Genomic DNA, 18094 nt, shown 5'->3' with positions numbered 1-18094 from the left:
GGAGTGGGCCACACTTGATCTCTATCTTTGAAGAAAACAAATTCAAGACAAATCCAGGCAGCAAAGACCGGCCACTGGCACGGAGGCCCTCTTGAGCTAGAGGAAATGAAGCCGTATCACATGAATGCTTTAGAGGAAGCCTAAGATCCGGAGGGAACCCATTCACAATTCTTCCCTGAAGCCGTGGTTTTCAAAAGATTCTAACTGCAGAATTCTTTGTTCAAAGGAATCTCACCTGGAACCCAATATATGAAATAGATAATAGTATGGCAGATCAGCTCCGGTTGAAATGTGTGTGTGTGTGGGGGGGAGTTAGAAAATATTGAGGCTGGGTAGAACATAATTTGAAAAATCACTGCTTTAAGATAAATTATGAAATTCTAGAAATAGCATTGGTTCCTTCCGAGCAATCTATGCTTCTAGAAAAAAAAAATCTTCATGCTCTACCTCTCAGATTCCACATCAGCAGAATGGGGATAGAGTCAACCTCAAAGGGTTAGCAGGAGCACTCAAAGCATACTGTCTATTCAATGCTTTGCACAGAGCCCAGCGTCTTACAAATACTCAAGAAATTCTTGGTGGTGATGGTGGGAGCTATTGTCATTCATCCGGGATGTCACCTGGGGAAGGAAGTGTGGATTTCATCACAGGCACCTGCCCTTTCTAGGGGATGGAGAAGCCTCCTGGCTCACAGAGGACAACGTGGCTTGTGAATGAGAAGATACAGCATGGTGCCAGGGTTAGGGCACTAAAGCCCAGGCTCAAATCCTGCCTCTGCCATCCACTGGCTTTGGAGCCCACTACAAGCAGATTGCAGACTTGGAAAATGTGGCTCCTAGCACCTGTGTCATGCTGCTATGAGGATTAGATGAGAAATTGTTCATGCCCAATAAATAAGAATTCCCTTTCTACTTCCCTTCCCTAGAAGCCTTTATTTCCATGAAGGATCAAATATTAGGAATCTAGTATTTCTCTTTCTAGGTCCCAAGATACAGAGAACTTGAAAGGTCAGAAACCTGAGTATTTTAGCATTACGTGTGTGTGTGTGTGTGTGTGTGTGTGTGTGTGTGTGTGTGTATTTGTGTGTGTATCCAGAAAAAGGCCCCATTTCTTACTAATCCTACTAAGGAGAAGGAATGACCACTGCTAAGTGGATGATGAGGTTGTTGGCTTCCCATGAGTCCCTTCATGGGCCACTCTCTGAGGTGGATCCAAGTCATGGTGGCATTGGTCCCTCCAAGGTGATTAAGAATGAGCTCCCAGCAACAGGGCTCCTGAATTTGGCAGTGGGAAGGAGATAATGACAAAGGTGATGAAGTAGAGGGCACAGGGTACTCCATTTACTCCTCAAAGAAGGATATCTTGGGCTGGTCTATATGTTGATGGAGTCATCTACTAGAGAGATAGGAGCCAGAGGCCACAGGCAGATGGTCCTGCATCAAGTGAGTCCTGAGAGGTCAGAAAGAGTGGGTGGGTCAAGGTTGGGGTGTGGCTCAGAGACAGAGCACTCTGCTAGCATGTGCAAGGCCTGAAGTTCTATCCCTAGCACTGAAAAAAGAAAAAAGGAAAAAAAGTGGGCTCAAGGGCTGATTTCCTCCCTGCATTTGTGTTCATAATATAACATCTATCTATTATCGGATGCTTACTCTGTGAGCACAAGCACTCTTACATAACCTCTTTGTGACCCTGTGACATAAACAATATTAACCCCACTTTACAAATGGGGAAACTGAGGCTTAAGAGAGGTTCAGTTGCTCTTGGCCACATAGCCAACTGGTGACAAATTCAGGATTCATTTCTAATACTCCAATGCCCATGCTCTTAAGCCCCAAAGTCTAAGATTCACTCACAAATATGTATTAAACCATATCTAGGTGATGTGGTAGATGTTCAGAATCAAGTCTGACTAGGATTGAAAATATGTTTCATGGGTTTTTAGGAAAATAGAAAATAGCAAAAAAAGAAAAAATAAAGGAAGAAACAGGGAACTAGACAATCAGACATGCATGCTTATAAACTTAAATGCCCCCCCATTCCTCTCTCTCTTCCTCTCTCTCTCTCTCTCTCTCTCTCTCTCTCTCTCTCTCTCTCTCTCTCTCTCTCTGCCCTAAACTCAAAAGAACCAAGAACATGAAATTATGTCCCCTTCTTTTCCCCAATCCCTTCTCCACTTTCACCCCAAGCATCTTGTAGACTCACCACAAGGTCTGAGCTGCACTGGAAGGTCTCGATATAGAAGGAATAGTGTTGATCTCCCATCTGGTTTAAGATGGCTGTCATACATGCCACAAAGTGACTCTGTAAGAAATAAAGAAAAATATCATGAACTGGGGGAGAAAGGACCATGTGTTTTATTGTCTCCATTTCCTTGACTTCAAGCTGGAAAATGCCCAGCCATCTCAGCAAGACTGTTTAAGGAGACAATCCCTCTTTACCAGATCAGCATGTGAACCACACAAGGAAATGGTTCATTTATAGAAGAAGCACTCAGTGAACACCTACTATGAACCTGGGACTACAAAAAGTGCTCCAGATGTAAAAATAAGGTCTGACCCATTATCTCTTCTGCTGCTTATACAGTGAGAAAAGAATGATTCATGATGTTCAGAGAACCGTCCTATTTCAAGGTCCCAAAGAAAATTTCATTTTCTGATAATTTTGCATGTGTAACTCCCAATTATCTCATCTCTAAGGTGGGACAACAATCCGTCTATCCAACCATCCATCCATCCATCTATCCATTCATCCATCCATCCATCCACCTATCCATATCTTCCCCAAGAGGAGTTATCAAAAAGATCAGATAATAAAAATGTACATGTATGTATATGCCACAATAAACCCATTATTCTGTAAAATTAAAATGTACTAATAACAAAAAGGATCTGATGGCTCCTACACCACCATAAAACACATTAAAGTTCTTTGCAAACGGGTCAGTTTTTGGATCACCATGAATTAGCCAGGGAAAGAACCCAACACCTACTAAGATCTGCACTTATTAAGGGCTAAAGAGGACGTAAGAAATGAGAAGAGATGGCACTTGCCCTTCCTGAGTAGGTGATCTCATTGGGAAAGCCTGATTAACATCCATGAGAAGCTGGGTGTGGTGGAGCACTCTTGTAATCCCCACACTTGGGAGGCTGAGACAAGAGGGTCACACAGGTTCGAAGCCAGCCTCAGCTACTTAGTGAGGCTCTCAGCAACTTAGTGAGACCCTGTTTCCAAATAATATATAAAAAAGGTCTGGGAGTATAGCCCGGAGGTAGAAAGCCTCTGGGTTCCACCCGCAGTACCACCAAAAAAAAAAAAAAAAAAAAAATCCATGAGAAAAAAAGTACAAGACCCTGCATTTGTGAAGCTGAGAGTGGGCCAAAGGATTCAAATAAGAGGGAAATCAAGGTGGGAGACCTGGAGAGAAAGAGGGTCTGGAAGAATCCCTGAGGGAGAGGACCAGGAGCCTCATCCTTTTCTGCCCCAGAAGACAGCAGCCCAGTCTTCTCTGTGTCTCCCTCCCAGATTGGTTTCAGGGTGTGTCTTTTACTTGTGGGCATCTACAGGCAGCATGTAGGAAGACCTATTCTGGAACCTGGTAAAGGAAGCAGTGGCCACTGACCCAGCAGGGCATGAGAAGCCACTCCATGGTCTCCTGCAAGATCCCCCTGGGGCCACCATCTTGGCAAGAGCAGGGTCCACTGTGGCAGAGGACTTGGAAGTGTAACCCAGGCACCTCTAGGGACTCCACTGCAGAAGACAGATTTGGAAGTTTTATGTTGGAATAAAAAAAATGGGGTTGGTACCATATACTTCTGCCTTTGTTTATAAAAAAGTTCATCTTTGTTTTCTTTTTTAAAGAATATAACAAGTATTAAAATATATACACCCACTAGATCACAGGTTTACAGTGTTGTCCCAGTGGCAGATGGAAACCCCTGATAGCTACAGAAAACCCCTTCTGTGTTCTTGCTCAGGAACCCTGTGGGTAAGTGGATGCCTCTCGAGCTTTTGTTTCCTAAAGCATCTCCCAAACATACAGATTCTCATTTGCTTCTGGGCTCCTTTCAGTAGGGAAATTAAGGGTAGTGTGCTTTCTCTGTCAGCAAGGCCAGCCATGTAATTTATGGGGCCCAGGACCAAATAAAAATGTGGGGCCTTTGTTCAAAGTTACTGAGAAGTTCAAAACAACCAGGTGGCTTTTTTTAAATAAGAGACTTTGTATAATTAAGCAGGTTACATATACAGAAAGCTGGCCTGGAGGGCAGGTAACTACCACACTGCACACCATGAAAATTTAGAAAACATGCCCAAAAATATGTACGAGAGCATGAAGCTGGGCCTCCCTGGAGCACTGCCCAAGGACGTTTTGTGGAAGGAACTGGCTGCCTCTCCCTGGGGGTTACACCCCCTTGGTGGCCCACAGCACACTCCCCTCTCCAGAGCAGGTCCCAGGGGGTGGTGTTGAGCTTCCCAAATCATTTGCTCCTTTTAAGTCAGACTGATGTTCCCATTACTGTTAACTTAACCAGCTTTCACTTAAACTGAGAAATGATCTTTGTTCTGGTTTATAACTCTGGTCAAGCTGAATGCAAGGAAAGAGAAGTTCTAGAGTTTCAAGGGTGAAGAGGTGAGCGTGAGAGTGTGTATGTACACACACGCACACACGCACCTCAACAAGCTCTTTCCTCACTCCCTCCAGCGGCTCTCTTCTTTCCTTAAAGAATTCAGCCTTTGGCCACTAGAGGTCTTTTCTCTTCACGTAGTAGCTGCTGTGCAGTTTGTTCGGCTTTTTATTTATTCCTACGTGAGCAGACCCACTACCCTTCTTGCATCTAAACAGTGAAAATTACAATAGAAAGGACTTATTTTTCCTTCTTTGGGAGTTATTCTGCTGCTTGTCTCAGCCTGGCTCGCAGTACCAGGAAAGGGGACACATCCTCGGCAGGTAATTCTACTGCTTCAAGGTAAGAAATATGGGAAGGTTTTTTTTTATATTTTTTTGTGTGATGGATGATCTTCTACGAGAAAATGCTGTCGTCTCTTGGGAAATAGTTTACTTTTAAAGCTTTGGCGTAAATGAGAACGGGGACTGTGAGCTTGTGAGGGTGTGTGTAGTGGTGTGTGTTGTGAAAATCCACCATTGTCAGAACTGCAGGCTGCCCCAAATGCACAGATGTGGAATGCTTGTTATTTCCAATGGCTTGATTTGAATTTGAAGGGGGAGAAATGCAAAAAAAAAAAAAAAAAAAAAAAAAAAAAAAACCCAGACCTGGGGAGGGGAGATCTTTCTGCCTGGAATTACCTTGAAAAGGTTGCATTGTTTTAAGCCTTGTTTAGAGAAACTTCTAAGGTTCCTTGTTTAAAAAAAAAAAAAAAGAAAGAAAGAAAAGAAAAGAAAAAAAAAGGAGTGGAATTTCAGTTCTATTAGAGAGATTGACAATTTCATGTCAGAAACCATTATCATTTTATTCGAATTGGTTAGTGTTAGAGTTCATGGGTCAATCAAAATGACTTTTACCAGGTTGTTAATTTCTTTGTTCTAACTGCCACATAGGAAACCCAGCTGGGTTTCGATTGGATTCATAGTGCAGTGTGCCTGAAGTTTCGACAAGTTACCTGCATTCAGCTGTTAATGAAAAATGACAGTGTTTTAGTTGCCACCGGGCGCATCCTGGTTCTCTACTATAGTGTCTAGTTCGTGTTGGTATCAGACACTTTAGAAAAGCACAGTCATGAGAATTGATACCTGAAATGGAGCAAGATACCGGGAGCAGGTTCCTGTTCAGAAAAGGCTCTTTTCTGTCATTTGAATAAAAAAAAAGCCACTTTGTCACATAATGATGGAATGATGGAATCACAGTATGATTCTCTGATGCGAGTCTCTTACTCAATAGTGTCCTCAAAATGGCAAGTATGTCTTACATCTCTTTCTTTACAAGTTTGAGTCCATGCTTCCACATCCACCACATCTTAGATTTTTAAAAGGAGGTGGGTTTAGGGGGTGAAGATCAGACTGTGTTTGCCCTAGCAATAGAGACAGCCCTAACACTGATATTGCTCAAACTTTATAGTGTAGGAGCTTAAACTCCAGGTGGGTCAGCAACCTAGGAAAGCCTGAATATTGCATGGGCCACTGTGGAGTGGGGGATCCCTGGTGGTCTTGGCTGACGGGAATCCCCCTGTTCCCACCCTTGGCCCAAATTCTGCAATGGACATATATTTACTACCAAGGCAGGAGGAGGCAGCCACTCATCCATACCCAAGCAGTATGCCAGGTGCCTGGATAGGAAATTGCTTCGTAAAAGAGAATACCAGTGGGACTTGCATATTAAATTCCAGAGAGAAATTGAATCTTAGACTCTGTCGCAAACCAGGCAGGCACCTCGCTCTGATTGAGGTGGTTCAAAATGTGGCTAATGGATCACAGCATGAGGAGACACGGTTTGAAACTAGGTCAAATGTGTAAAAATAAGTACAGTCATCGCAGGCACTTGGCTGATGAGGGGCTACTTAACACCATGAGTGGCAGGGCTTATTTGCTATATAGAAACCTCTTTAGCTACCCACGACGATCGATTCTTTTAATTAATTCAGCTCATCAGTATGTGTAGAGGTCTCGCATACCTGGGAGAGAACTGAAGCTCCCAGGGAAAACAGCCAGGGTCTCTTCACTGTGTAATGGCAACAGAAAACAAGAGAGACCCAACATTGTATGCGAAAAATTAATTAGATAGGATACTAGGTGATTTTTTATGGGAATAGTCGCTCTCCCCAAATCATTGTACTCATGTTTCTGATTTAAAAATCCTTCTCCTCCTCCTCCTCCTCCTCCTCCTCCTCCTCCTCCTCCTCCTCCTCCTCCTCCTCCTCCTCCTCATTATATTAATAATGCTAATGGTTTTGGGTATGGACATTCAACTTAAACATATCTATTTAACAATTTCTAATGCAAACACACACTCAGGACCCCTACGGTGCTGAGTGAATGGGCACTGTTGGTTCACTCTGCCTTGGAGAACAAACAAAATAGGGGAGAGGGAATGGTTGCTGCAGGAACATCCCCCACTCACCTGAGATTAGTGGGAGAGAGGAGCTCACAGAGGGAGGGAAACCGCCAACTTGGGGAGCTTGCTACCTAAATGCCAACATTACTATGCGATACCAGCTGGTGACACGTTGCTATAGTAACTTCAAATAATGCGCACGACTAAAATAAAATAAAATAAAATATAGAAAGCACCAAGGAGAGGAGATGAAGGAAAGTTTGCACACCCAAGGAGGCTCGCAGGGATATGAAAACTTTTTTTCTGCGAGCCACTCTTTGGGGACGATAGGGGCCAAATGCCACTCTTGGGGATCACTTCCCTGTTCACCCCCATGGCTGCCATGTGGTTATATAATAGATTTTATTCTCGGATGAATCTAGTGCTGTCTGTGTGGTGGATCCAGGACTAGAGGGTAGGAGGCTCTGGTGTCAGGAATAACAAGGACTCTAAAACCCATTCATCTTAGAACTCTGTCAGGCAACTCAGAGTTGTAATTTGGAGCATCCTTTGGGGGCAGCTAAGGTGCGCATTCTCCTGTAGCAAGCTCCAAGTTCTGAAAACTGTGCTAGACGCCAGGGGTATATAAGTAAGCAGGGCCAGTAAGATCCTGCTCCAAAGAGCTTACATTGTCTCCAGCTACAGGAAGGGGGACATAGGAGTAGGGGCCTAGGCTGTGCACAGTGGCCCACGCCTGTAATCCCAGTACTCAGAAGGTTGAGATAGGAGGATCACAGGTTCAAGGCCAACTTCAACAACTTAGTGAGACCCTGATTGAAAATAAAAATAAAAATGGGCTCAGAGGTAGAATGCCCCTAGTTTCAATCCCCAGTACCTAAAAAAAAAAGAAAGAAAGAAAGAAAGAAAGAAAGAAAGAAAGAAAGAAAGAAAGAGAGTAGGGGCCTAGAAGCCATACAGCCTAAGTCCAAAACTCAGCTCCACCTCCTGCTGTCTTGTGACCCTGGCATCTTGTACCTCCGTTGTCTCATCTGTCAAATAAGATAAAAAAAATTCCTTATTTCATATGGAATAAAGCATTAATTTGTGTAAAGAACTTGGAATGCAGAAAGCCCACACTAAATATTAGCTATTATTTATATCTCATTGCTGACTGAGGTTCTGAGAACCTATGCAGATTAGCAAATAAAAATTCCTGACCCAAACAGAAGAAATGATGTCTATCCACCCATGATGGTTTGTGGACACATCAAGCTCTCCCAGTCACAGCTTGGGATAAGCAGCCCTGTGTCCTTCAACTCTGAGCCTTTGGTTAACAATCTGCCTCAAGTCCAGCTGTTTGGTAAATAGAGTGTGTACTTCTTGAAGCAGAGCATGCTGGGAGAGTTCTTTTATTTGGGGACAGTGGCTGGCAGGTAGAAGAAGAGACAACGGTGTCAGAATTGTTCGAAAGCATGAAATACAATAGTCTTGATTGAAAACTCGGGTTCCCAGCTGTTTGGTTTCAGGAGGTGCTTGTATCTCTGCCACAACATTCTTTGACTACCAGGGGGACCCTGCTGAGTGATAGGGTAAACCCAGTCACCTTTCATCTTGGGGAAGTGGCTTATAGGGCATAGATCCAGAAGGTTTGTTTGCTGTGTTCCATGTCAGAGAGACAATATCACAGGAAAACAGAAAGGTGTCTCTGGATGTACACTGACATGTCCCATCTGTAGACAGGATGGCTTCAGGAGAGTTAGCTCTTTGTACCTCTGCCTGACACTGTGGGCATCAGGATGGATCAGCTCTCCAGCATAAGGCAGGCCCAGACCCCCAGGCATGGTGTGTCTTCCAAGAGCCATCCTCTCTGACAAGGAGCAGGAGGAGAGCCGGGGAGGCTGTTTTTGAATCAAGGCTGGAATAGGAGCCTGAATTTGTCACAGGCTTGCTCTTCCTTTGAAACCCACACCTCTGATCCTGGCTGGAGCCTGAGCTTGAGGCTCCGCAGCGTGACAGCACTTTAAATCTTCCAAAGGATGCAACGGGTTGTTTAATCACAAGGGGAGGTGGAAGGAAAGTAAATCTCATTCATTTATTCCCTGTGCCCAGGATGCTGTCTTCATTGTCTGCCTCAGTCCTCCCAGCTCTCCATGAGGTCAGCTTTATAGCCAGTTTACAGGGGAGGCAGTGAGGCCAAGCAGCTCTCTCTTAGGTGGACATTGAGTATGCAGTGCTGTAGGAATTAAAGTCAGGGCTGTCATAATTCAAACACCTGCATTATTTTAATAATCCTCTGTACCTCTCATGTCAGCACCATCAGCTCTACCTGGAGATTTTGTCTACTTATTTATTTCTGTATGGTCTGGATTTAGGATCAAACTTGCATATTATATGGGCTCAATAAATATTAGATGAAAGACTGAGTTTATTAGAGTATTCTCCATCTCTAAAATCTGTTTCAGAGACCCCCCTCCACAAATGCTGGAGTGTTAGAGTCATGTCTTGACCACTTTTGTCTTAGGAAAGTCCAGAAATCCAAGAATTTTTATTGTAGCTCTGAGTATACCTCTTCATAAATTAAAACTCAGCAAGCCACAGTGAGATAACTATTTCATGCATTCTTTACTTCAACAAATGTTTCTTGAGAACCTCCTATGTGCCAAGCATGGTTCTCAGGGCTGTCTCCAGCTGCTATCTCCTTGCAGCTGTGAGCAAGGTTAATAAAAGCTTTGCTCTCATGGGGCTTGCATTCCAATTGGGTAGGACTATGCATGGTGGACACATCTTAAATAAGTGAATATATTCTTGGATTTCTAGACCCATGGGCATTTGAAGGTCAGAAGCAAGAGTTCGTATGTTCTTCTAAGTGCAAAGGGGCCACTGACTTGGGGTTTAAAAAGCTTGCTTTGGCTGCTATGTGCTACATTACCTCTTTAAAGAAGTGGCTTCTGGGTCTTACACATAAACCTGCCTCAAAGGTATCACACTGGAGGTGTTCCTAGGGTTAGTGGTTTCATGAAACATAAAAATTATGTTTTCAATGTTGACTCTTCCTCAATCCTAGTGTTACCTCCACAGCAGACACTTCTCTCTGAGTGATTATTTTATAAGAGAATCTGGCTCTCCTTTGGTGAGAACAGACATGGACTCTAGCTGTATTTTGATTCCAGTTGTCTTCAGGCTCAGCAGGTTCATCTCCCACTGCTCGCTACTGAATAATCAGAAGCCTGTCCCTGGCTGTTTCCAGTCTCTAGCTAAAGCCAATTGAGTCTGGGGGACTTATGTAAGAAACTAATCACTCCAATTTTTAACTGAACTGAAGATAATTTTTGTTTTCTAATTCTATCCATGAAGGTATGGGTGGGGAAGGTCATAAGTTTGATAGCAAAAAGAACAGTTTCATAAACAAGAATTTATTCTTGGTGCTTGCACCAAGGATGGGTTTCCAATCTTTACACTGACTGAATGTATTAGGAAACACTGTGCGGGAAAGTCTGTGTGTGCGCGTGTGCGTGTGCGTGTGCGTGTGCATGTGTATGTGTATATGTGATACTGGGGATTAAACGCAGGGGCATTTTACCTCTGAGCTACACCCCAGGCCTATTTTTTTTTATTCTTTATTTAGAACCAAGGTCTCACTAAGTTGCAAAGGGCCTCACTAAATAGCTGAGGCTGGCTGTGAACCTGCAATCCTCCTGTCTCAGCCTCTCAAGTCCTGGAATTACAAGTGTGCATCACCATGCCTGGCTGAAAGTCTGTTTTGAGTTTTAGACAACATGGTGTTGTCTTCAGCTCACACCACCCTGAGAAAACCAAAACCAGAAGCATCACCAGTGCTCGGAGCTCTGGATGCACATCCTAAGCAGCTCCTCATCTTTTGCAATCATCCACCTCCAGGTCCACCTTTCAAGAAAAGGTGTCACAAAAGGACATTATTATTTTAGTCAACTTTAAAAAAAAAATCACTGTGACCAAATACCTAACAAGAACAGCTTAGAATATAAGAAAGGTTTATTTGGCCCAGGTTTCATAGGTTTATTCTATTATCAGCCAGCTCCAAGGCAAGAACATCATGGATGAACTGTGTGGCAGAGAAAAACTACTCAGGGAAGCTGGACGAAGAAGAAGAAGAAGAAGAAGAAGAAGAAGAAGAAGAAGAAGAAGAAGAAGGAGGAGGAGGAGGAGGAGGAGGAGGAGGAGGAGGAGGAGGAGGAGGAGGAGGAGGAGGAGGAGGAGGAGGAGAACCCAGGATAAATATATCCCCCAAGGCTACATTCCCAGTGACCTATCAGTTCCAAACACACCTTGCTTATGTTATCCTGCACTAAGTCCATTCTAATTATGAATTCACCAGTGAATTTATCCACTGATGAAGTTAGAATTCTGATTCAATTATTTTATCTCTACTTTTCCAGGGAACATACTGTACTATAGTCAAACCATAACAGATATTAAGTTTCAGGCAGGTGGATTTGTGGGCTATATTACTAAATAACTTCCATTTAAAGGGCAAACTGTGTCAGATATGATACTAGGTATTTTATTTCTCCATCTGTAAGGATCTTTATAGGGTCATAGAAAGGAAAGAAAAAAACTGGAAGAGAAGTTATAATCAGTCAGAGATGTATGTGTCCAACACTGTTGAAAGTACACTGCTGGTTATAATATCCAATAGCTATCAAGTACTTACTATGGGCTAAGTGTTGAATATGCTGCATCTCTTCTATTACTTCTAACATTTAGTAGATGCTGGTAATGCCACTTTTACTTTACAGATGAATAAACCAAGGAACAAAGAGGTGCTACAACTTGCCTAGATCAACTTGACTTCAGATTCCTTTTATTTTCCTTAGAAAGAAAAAATAAGTAATATCTCAAAAAACAATAAATAAAAAGTGTACAAGGCTCATCACCCTTCCCACTGTCAAGGAAACTTTAGATATTGGGAAACATCCTAGGCATCCTGCCTATATAGAGATGGATGAAGGAAGTGGAGGAGGAATGAATAGATGTGTGAATGGACAGATATATGTATGTATGTACGCATGCATGCATGGGTGGGTGGATGGATGGATCCATACAGCTAGACAGGTGTTATAGGCAAACAGATCAGTTGATAAGGTAGACACACACAGCTATCTGAACAGAACCAGCCCCTTTAATGACTGCATTATGACTCATGAATTCTCCATGATTTTGGGTTCAGCTAAGGGTCCCTCCTCCATTTTCTGCATTGCTCAAGGATCTTAATGCTAAGAAAGGTTCTGCATGGGACACTAATGTCACAATTTAGGAAATGCATCTGGTTTCTCATAGGAATTTCTTTGCTGGAAGACACTGAACATACTCTATGTCTGGGGTCAAGTCCCAGCTTTGTTTGATAGACTATGGAACTTTTGGCAAGGTGCTTTACCGAGTGAACCTCATCCTCTGTTGGTGAATGGTGATAACAATGCTGCCTCTGTACGACTCTAAGGAGAGTAAAGTCAGAAGACATGTGCAGAGTGTTCCCCATAAGGCCTGGCTGTCATAGGTCTTCCAATAGACTCCTTACAGGGTCAGCTTCAGTCTCCTTTTCTCACTCCCTAGGAAGAGTTTGTTGATCGGTTGGGACATATAGAGTTAGCTTCTGATGGGCTCACAGGGGATGACTTAGACCTCCTACGGACCTGGTGAGCTGCACTGGGGGTGAGAATTTATATGGTATTTCCATGCCCTCTTCCCCTGTCAAAGCTTAATGTTTAGAGAAGGCAGGGGGAAGCAGGCATCCAACATGTTCATAGACAAACAGGCATCCAGACAAGAGTGTGCAGGACACGGACAATTACTCTGTGAATAGAACATCTTCGGCTGACCTCTCATTCTTTCTTAAGGAAGACTGAAGGAGAGGAAAGGTCTTGCACATCTTATTTTCAACCTCAAGCCCAACTTATTATACAGGCCTCTCCTAGCACCTCCTTCTACCTCTCAAAATAGGTGTAGTCGTCCCTACTGCAAGGGATCTGAGGTGTCACAATACGCTCAGACACCAAGTTCTGATAACAGCCTACTGAGTATGAGTATAGAGGTGACCTTAGAAAACTGCACTGCTCAACTCTGTAGTGCTTACTGAAAATAATATCACACTGATGGTGGGACTGATTGTTAGCCCAGGTTTGGAAAAGCTTCCTTCTCCCAGACAATGCCTCATCCCCAATTAATCATTAGCAAATATATACTTTGTACCTATTGTGTCTAAGAAGCTATGACCATAGCCCACATGCTGAAGGTCTCAGAATAATAGATAATTCTATCTATCCTTATCTCAGAATAATAGATAATTCTATCTATCCTTATCTATCTATCAGCTATCTATCTATCTATCAATCTATCTATCTATCTATCTATCTATCTCACAGTGGTTCTTAACTTGGGACAATTTGATTCCCCCAAAATGCTTAACAGCCTGGAAACATTTTTGGTTGTCATAGTGAGGGAGAGAATTGCTACTTGCATATATTAGGTAAAGGGTAAGGCTGCTAATAAAACATCCTACAAAAATAGGACAGACACTTCCTATCCTATGCCCAACAAAGAATGACTTGGCCCAAGATGTCACTAGCACCAAAATGAAGAAACTCTGGTGTATGAAGAGACAGATATATTCTGATGCCAAGTGACAGGTATAAAATGAATGGTATAGGTTGTGTTTGCTCTGGGCTTTTAAAACATGGGGACTAGCCGGACATGGTGGCACTCGCTTGTAATAACAACATTTGGGAGGCTGAGACAGGAAGATCACAGCTCACAGACAGCCTCAGCTATTTAGTGAGGCCCTTTGCAACTCAGTGAGACCTTGTTTCAAAATAAAGAATAAAAAATAGGGCTGGGGGTACAGCTTGGAGGTAGAATGCCCCTGGGTTCCATACCCAGTACCACAAAAAAAGGGACATAAAAAGTGGGGACCACCTTTGTGGTTAGGGATGTTCAGGGAGAATTTCACAGAGCTTATAGATTTCTATAAGATTGAGAGAGATTAAACTCAGAATGGGAAAGGACATCTTAGAGCTATAACAAAAAATATAGCTCATTTTATAATTTGATTAATTTAATTGATCAGCAGTGACCGCCTAGAGAACAGTGTCGGGAATGATTCTAAGGCCAATTCTTAGCTCAGCAGGAAAGAGTATGGTGATCGATTAGTAATGTCTGCCAGAGGCAAGTGATGTGGGGGTGATAGAACAGATGCTGAGAAATTGCCGCCTCAGTTTTAGATGTTGGAACAGGATGAGGACAGAAGTAGAAATGAGCAAGGTGCTTTGGTGGAGAAGTTCATAGTACGGGATCAGGAGAGACATTGAGAGGGGCCAACCATGGAGGGGCCTTGAATGCCAGGCTTAGGGCTTTGAAGCTCAATCCATAGGTGATGGGATGCCATGCAGGCACCTGCCACTGTGTTGCCTTCAGGCCAGCTCTGCCGACAAGGTCTTGAAAACCAAAGAAAGCCACTCAAAGTCCTTGCTCTTCATTTTTATAAAGGGAGTACTATTTCATCTGTTCAGAGTAAAAACTGGCAGAATCATCACGCTCTGGCTTTTATGAAGCTGATCCCAATGATAAAAAAAAAAAAATCCTATGAAGCTGAACTCAGAGATAACTGTTTGAAAAGCTGACTCCAAGGGTTCACATTAACGAGCTCCCGCAAAGCCCTTTTGGATAGAGCTTTCCTTCCGAGGCCATTGAGGGAAGAGGAAATAAAAGGCTCGAGGAAGAGGGGGCAGAGGGGGCTGGATGCCCATGCCCAGGCTCTCATGCCAGCTGAACCCTGGCCGGGACACTGCCCTGCCAACTTGTCATGCTTTCTGCCAGGCCCCGGCTCTCCGGCAGCTTGGCTCCCTCCCTGGCAGCTTCCCCGCTTGGCTTGGGGAAGGATACCTCATTGATTCATTGGTTTGCAATTTTCCAAATGACATCATACTCAATTTTTTTCCCTTTCTCTCCCTCTGCTCTCCTCTGGCCTCTTAAATTCCCATTTGTCCCACTTCCCCCGTCCTCTGGAATGGCAGCAATGCCTTCCACCCCGTCCTCTGCAGTCCGCAGGAGCTGCCCGCAGACTCCTTCTCCCCATCGTCATTAATAAAGGTGACACTGCAGTTTGGCATGAACGCAGATCCTCCCCACTTGCCCCACCCTCCTCCGCATCGTGGAACAGAGGCTCCCTGGCCACGGAGCCCTGCCTGGGAAGCTTTCTCTCCCACCCCCAGTCCTCTAGCTTTCATTCCTGTGTTTAGATCCACACTCAATTAAAGAAAAATGAGGTGACATAATGAAAATGCTATCCAGAGAGCAGGTCTGGTGGCGCCAAGATATCAGGTCGACTTACCAAAGTCCCTTATCCACTAATTCCATCTAGAAAAGAAAAAAGATGTCACAGTTGTCTGATTTGTTCTTTAAATCCCCCGCTGGCTCTTTCACTCTGGCAGGCCTGGAGAAATCCTGGCAAAAGTCTAACCAAAGTGAAAGCTTGAAGTTAGCGAGTGATGGGGAAGGGTGCGCCTTGGAAAGTCTCCTGCACGCCTGCCTCCTTGCAGCCCAGGTGGGAGAGCCATGGGCCAGAGAGGTTAGCGGTTCCCAAACTCACACAGCCTCTAAATGTGGAAGAGCTGAAACTAGAACTTAGTTGTATAACCACTGTATACAGTCGACCCCCCACCCTCTCCAAACAGTGGTTCCCGACCCTCCAAGTTCCCACAAACAAAACAACTATTCTTTCCCAGCCTATATTAGACAGGGAGTTGTCCTGATATGCAGAATAAATGTAATGTAATTAATAACTGAGGCCGAGCCAGGTGTGGTGGCGCATGCTTGTATCCCAGCATTCGGGAGGCTGAGAGAGGAGGATTGCGGTTCTTGGACAGCCTCAGCTACTTAATGAGGCCCTTTGCAACTCGGTGAGAACCTATTTCAAAATAAAGAATAAAAAATAGGACTGGTGGTATAGCTCAAAGATAGAATGCCCCTGAGTTCCATCCCTAGCACCAAACCACCACAACAAAAAATAGCCAAAGCTGATATTTGGGACACATACTCTTCTTTACCATCCCCATTGTTTCTAGGTTTGGGGGCAGAACAAACCACTGAGCACTAATTTCAGCTTTCAGAAAAGAAAACTGAATAGATGGCTCCATGACCCCTATTTATCCTGCTTCAATCTATTACATTCTATGCCCGGCCTCCAAATCTGGTTGAGAACATCAAATTAAAAACAAAACAATTGATCACTGAAGTCGCTCTGCATAATGACAGTCAAGTGAACACTGCATTCAAGAGGCCCAGGCAGGGGTGGGTGGGTGAGTGTTGCAGGGCCTCCTCTGTCACTTCATCCAGAGGGCCACCGATGGGCAGCCCACCGAAATCCTTCCTTCAGCCCATGTGGTGTTTTAAAGACAACTGAATCTGTTAACTTTTAAGGACCGGACGAGATTGCCCAAGATTCTGGGAGTGTGGCTTCTCCTAGACATTTGAAAGAGCAGCAGCCCACAGGCTGCATTCCCACCAGGTAGGCTGGGAGCTGCCTCCTGGAGGGGCCTGGAGGAGGGCACGTGATTTCCAGGTGGCCAAAGCCCGACCTACTGCAGGATGGCCCATCTGTTGGCTGTTTGCCAGGGACTTTTCTAGTTTCAGTACTGAAAGCCCTGAGTGCTAGGATAACTCTCAGTTCCAGGCAAACCAGGATAGATGGTCTTTCCTGCCCTTCCCATCTCTCATTCATGTTACTTGCCTGGGCCACATGGGCCCGCACGTGGGACCCCCTTCCCAAGCCTGCCTGACACTCACATGCCTCCTGAGGATGACATGGGAGTCTGGCCACCTCCTGGTTCCTGCCTCTCCCTCCCTCCTGTGTCTCTTCTCACTCCCTGGGCATTTGCACTGACAAGGTGAATCCACACCAGAATCCTCCTCCTCCTCTGGAGGCCGCTTCCAACCCACTGAGTCTCTCCTGTCCCTGGCTGCACTCCTGTGCTCCTCATTTTCTCTCTCTGTCTCTGAACTCATTGTCCTTAACACAGCTCCAAGGAGTGGGCCCCGGGTGCCATTCCTAAGAACTCCCAGCAAATCTGAATTGTGATAATACCAAAAAATCTGAAAACTGAACAACTTAAGTTGAATACCCAGTCTGCCTGCAGTTGGAAGCTTTGTGCAGGATTCATCAAAATGAGTGATGTGTGCATGCATGCCTCTACCATCCTGTACCCCATGAAGATGTTTGACTACAATGCACCTATTAAAAATAAAAGAAAAATGGAAAATATCCCACAAGTTATCTGCATCACCCCATGGTGTTAGGCACCTTCCCAAAGTCTAAGACTGTTTGGGCCTCCTAGACGCTACTTAATTCTCCTCCTCCCTTTACATGGTATGTTAATCACACACTCATGTGCCTGTCCCATGTTAGCCCTGGGGATGCTCAGAACAGGGCACCCCCTTTCTAATCCTGTGTCCTCCACTACTGGCACAGAGCAAGTGCTCAGTGAAGTTTTTCTGAGTAAGTGGCTGAACTGGCATCAGAGAACATTTCACTCACTGCAATTTCAAAGGATAAAGGTCTTAGATGTCTCAGTGTCCACGGGGCCTCTGACGCTTAGCTGATCTCTCTGAACCTATGCTGGAATAACCAGTTGATGGATGGGGTCAAGCTTTTTTTTTTTTTTGCCATTTTCTCTTAAGATCACAGAGTGTTGACATTTCTACAGTTCTAGGGGCTTTTCTGTTAAATAAGAATTCCAGGAAGATTTTTTTTCTCCCTTCGAAGCCTATACCTCTGACTTTCTCTTGGACATTTCTACTGAGACACCCCACAGGCAGCTCATATTAACAGGCCAACACTGTCTTTTTCTCTCAGATCTTTCTTCCTCCTGGTTCTGTGATTCTTCTCAGACCCACACACTTGCCCAAGACAATACTTGGGCCATGGTCCTTGATTTTTCTTTCTCTTTCTCTCCATATTTAATACATCAGCAAGTCCTGGAGATTTAGAAATATGCTTTACATTTGCTCATCCCCCTCTCACTGCACAGATTGAAGTCCCCAATTATTTCAACAGCCTCCTAAGTGGTCCCTGCTCTGCCCCTCTG

At 44.3% G+C, this 18094-nt stretch overlaps 1 protein-coding gene across 1 annotated transcript in view; it reads right to left on the bottom strand.

Annotated features, from left to right (window-relative positions):
• Positions 1–18094, bottom strand: part of DOCK2 (dedicator of cytokinesis 2) — a gene marked incomplete at both ends in the record, with an annotated part of 443452 nt that overhangs the window by 97144 nt on the left and 328214 nt on the right. The window contains one exon of the mRNA XM_080699131.1: positions 2200–2298. Within this exon, the coding sequence (XP_080555257.1) occupies positions 2200–2298 (99 nt within the window). The remainder of the gene's footprint in view (positions 1–2199; positions 2299–18094) is intronic.

This window comes from Muscardinus avellanarius (genome assembly GCF_963383645.1).
Source record: "Muscardinus avellanarius genome assembly, chromosome: 7".
Classification (NCBI taxonomy): domain Eukaryota; kingdom Metazoa; phylum Chordata; class Mammalia; order Rodentia; family Gliridae; genus Muscardinus; species Muscardinus avellanarius.
This window is presented reverse-complemented; position numbering and strand designations above follow the sequence as displayed.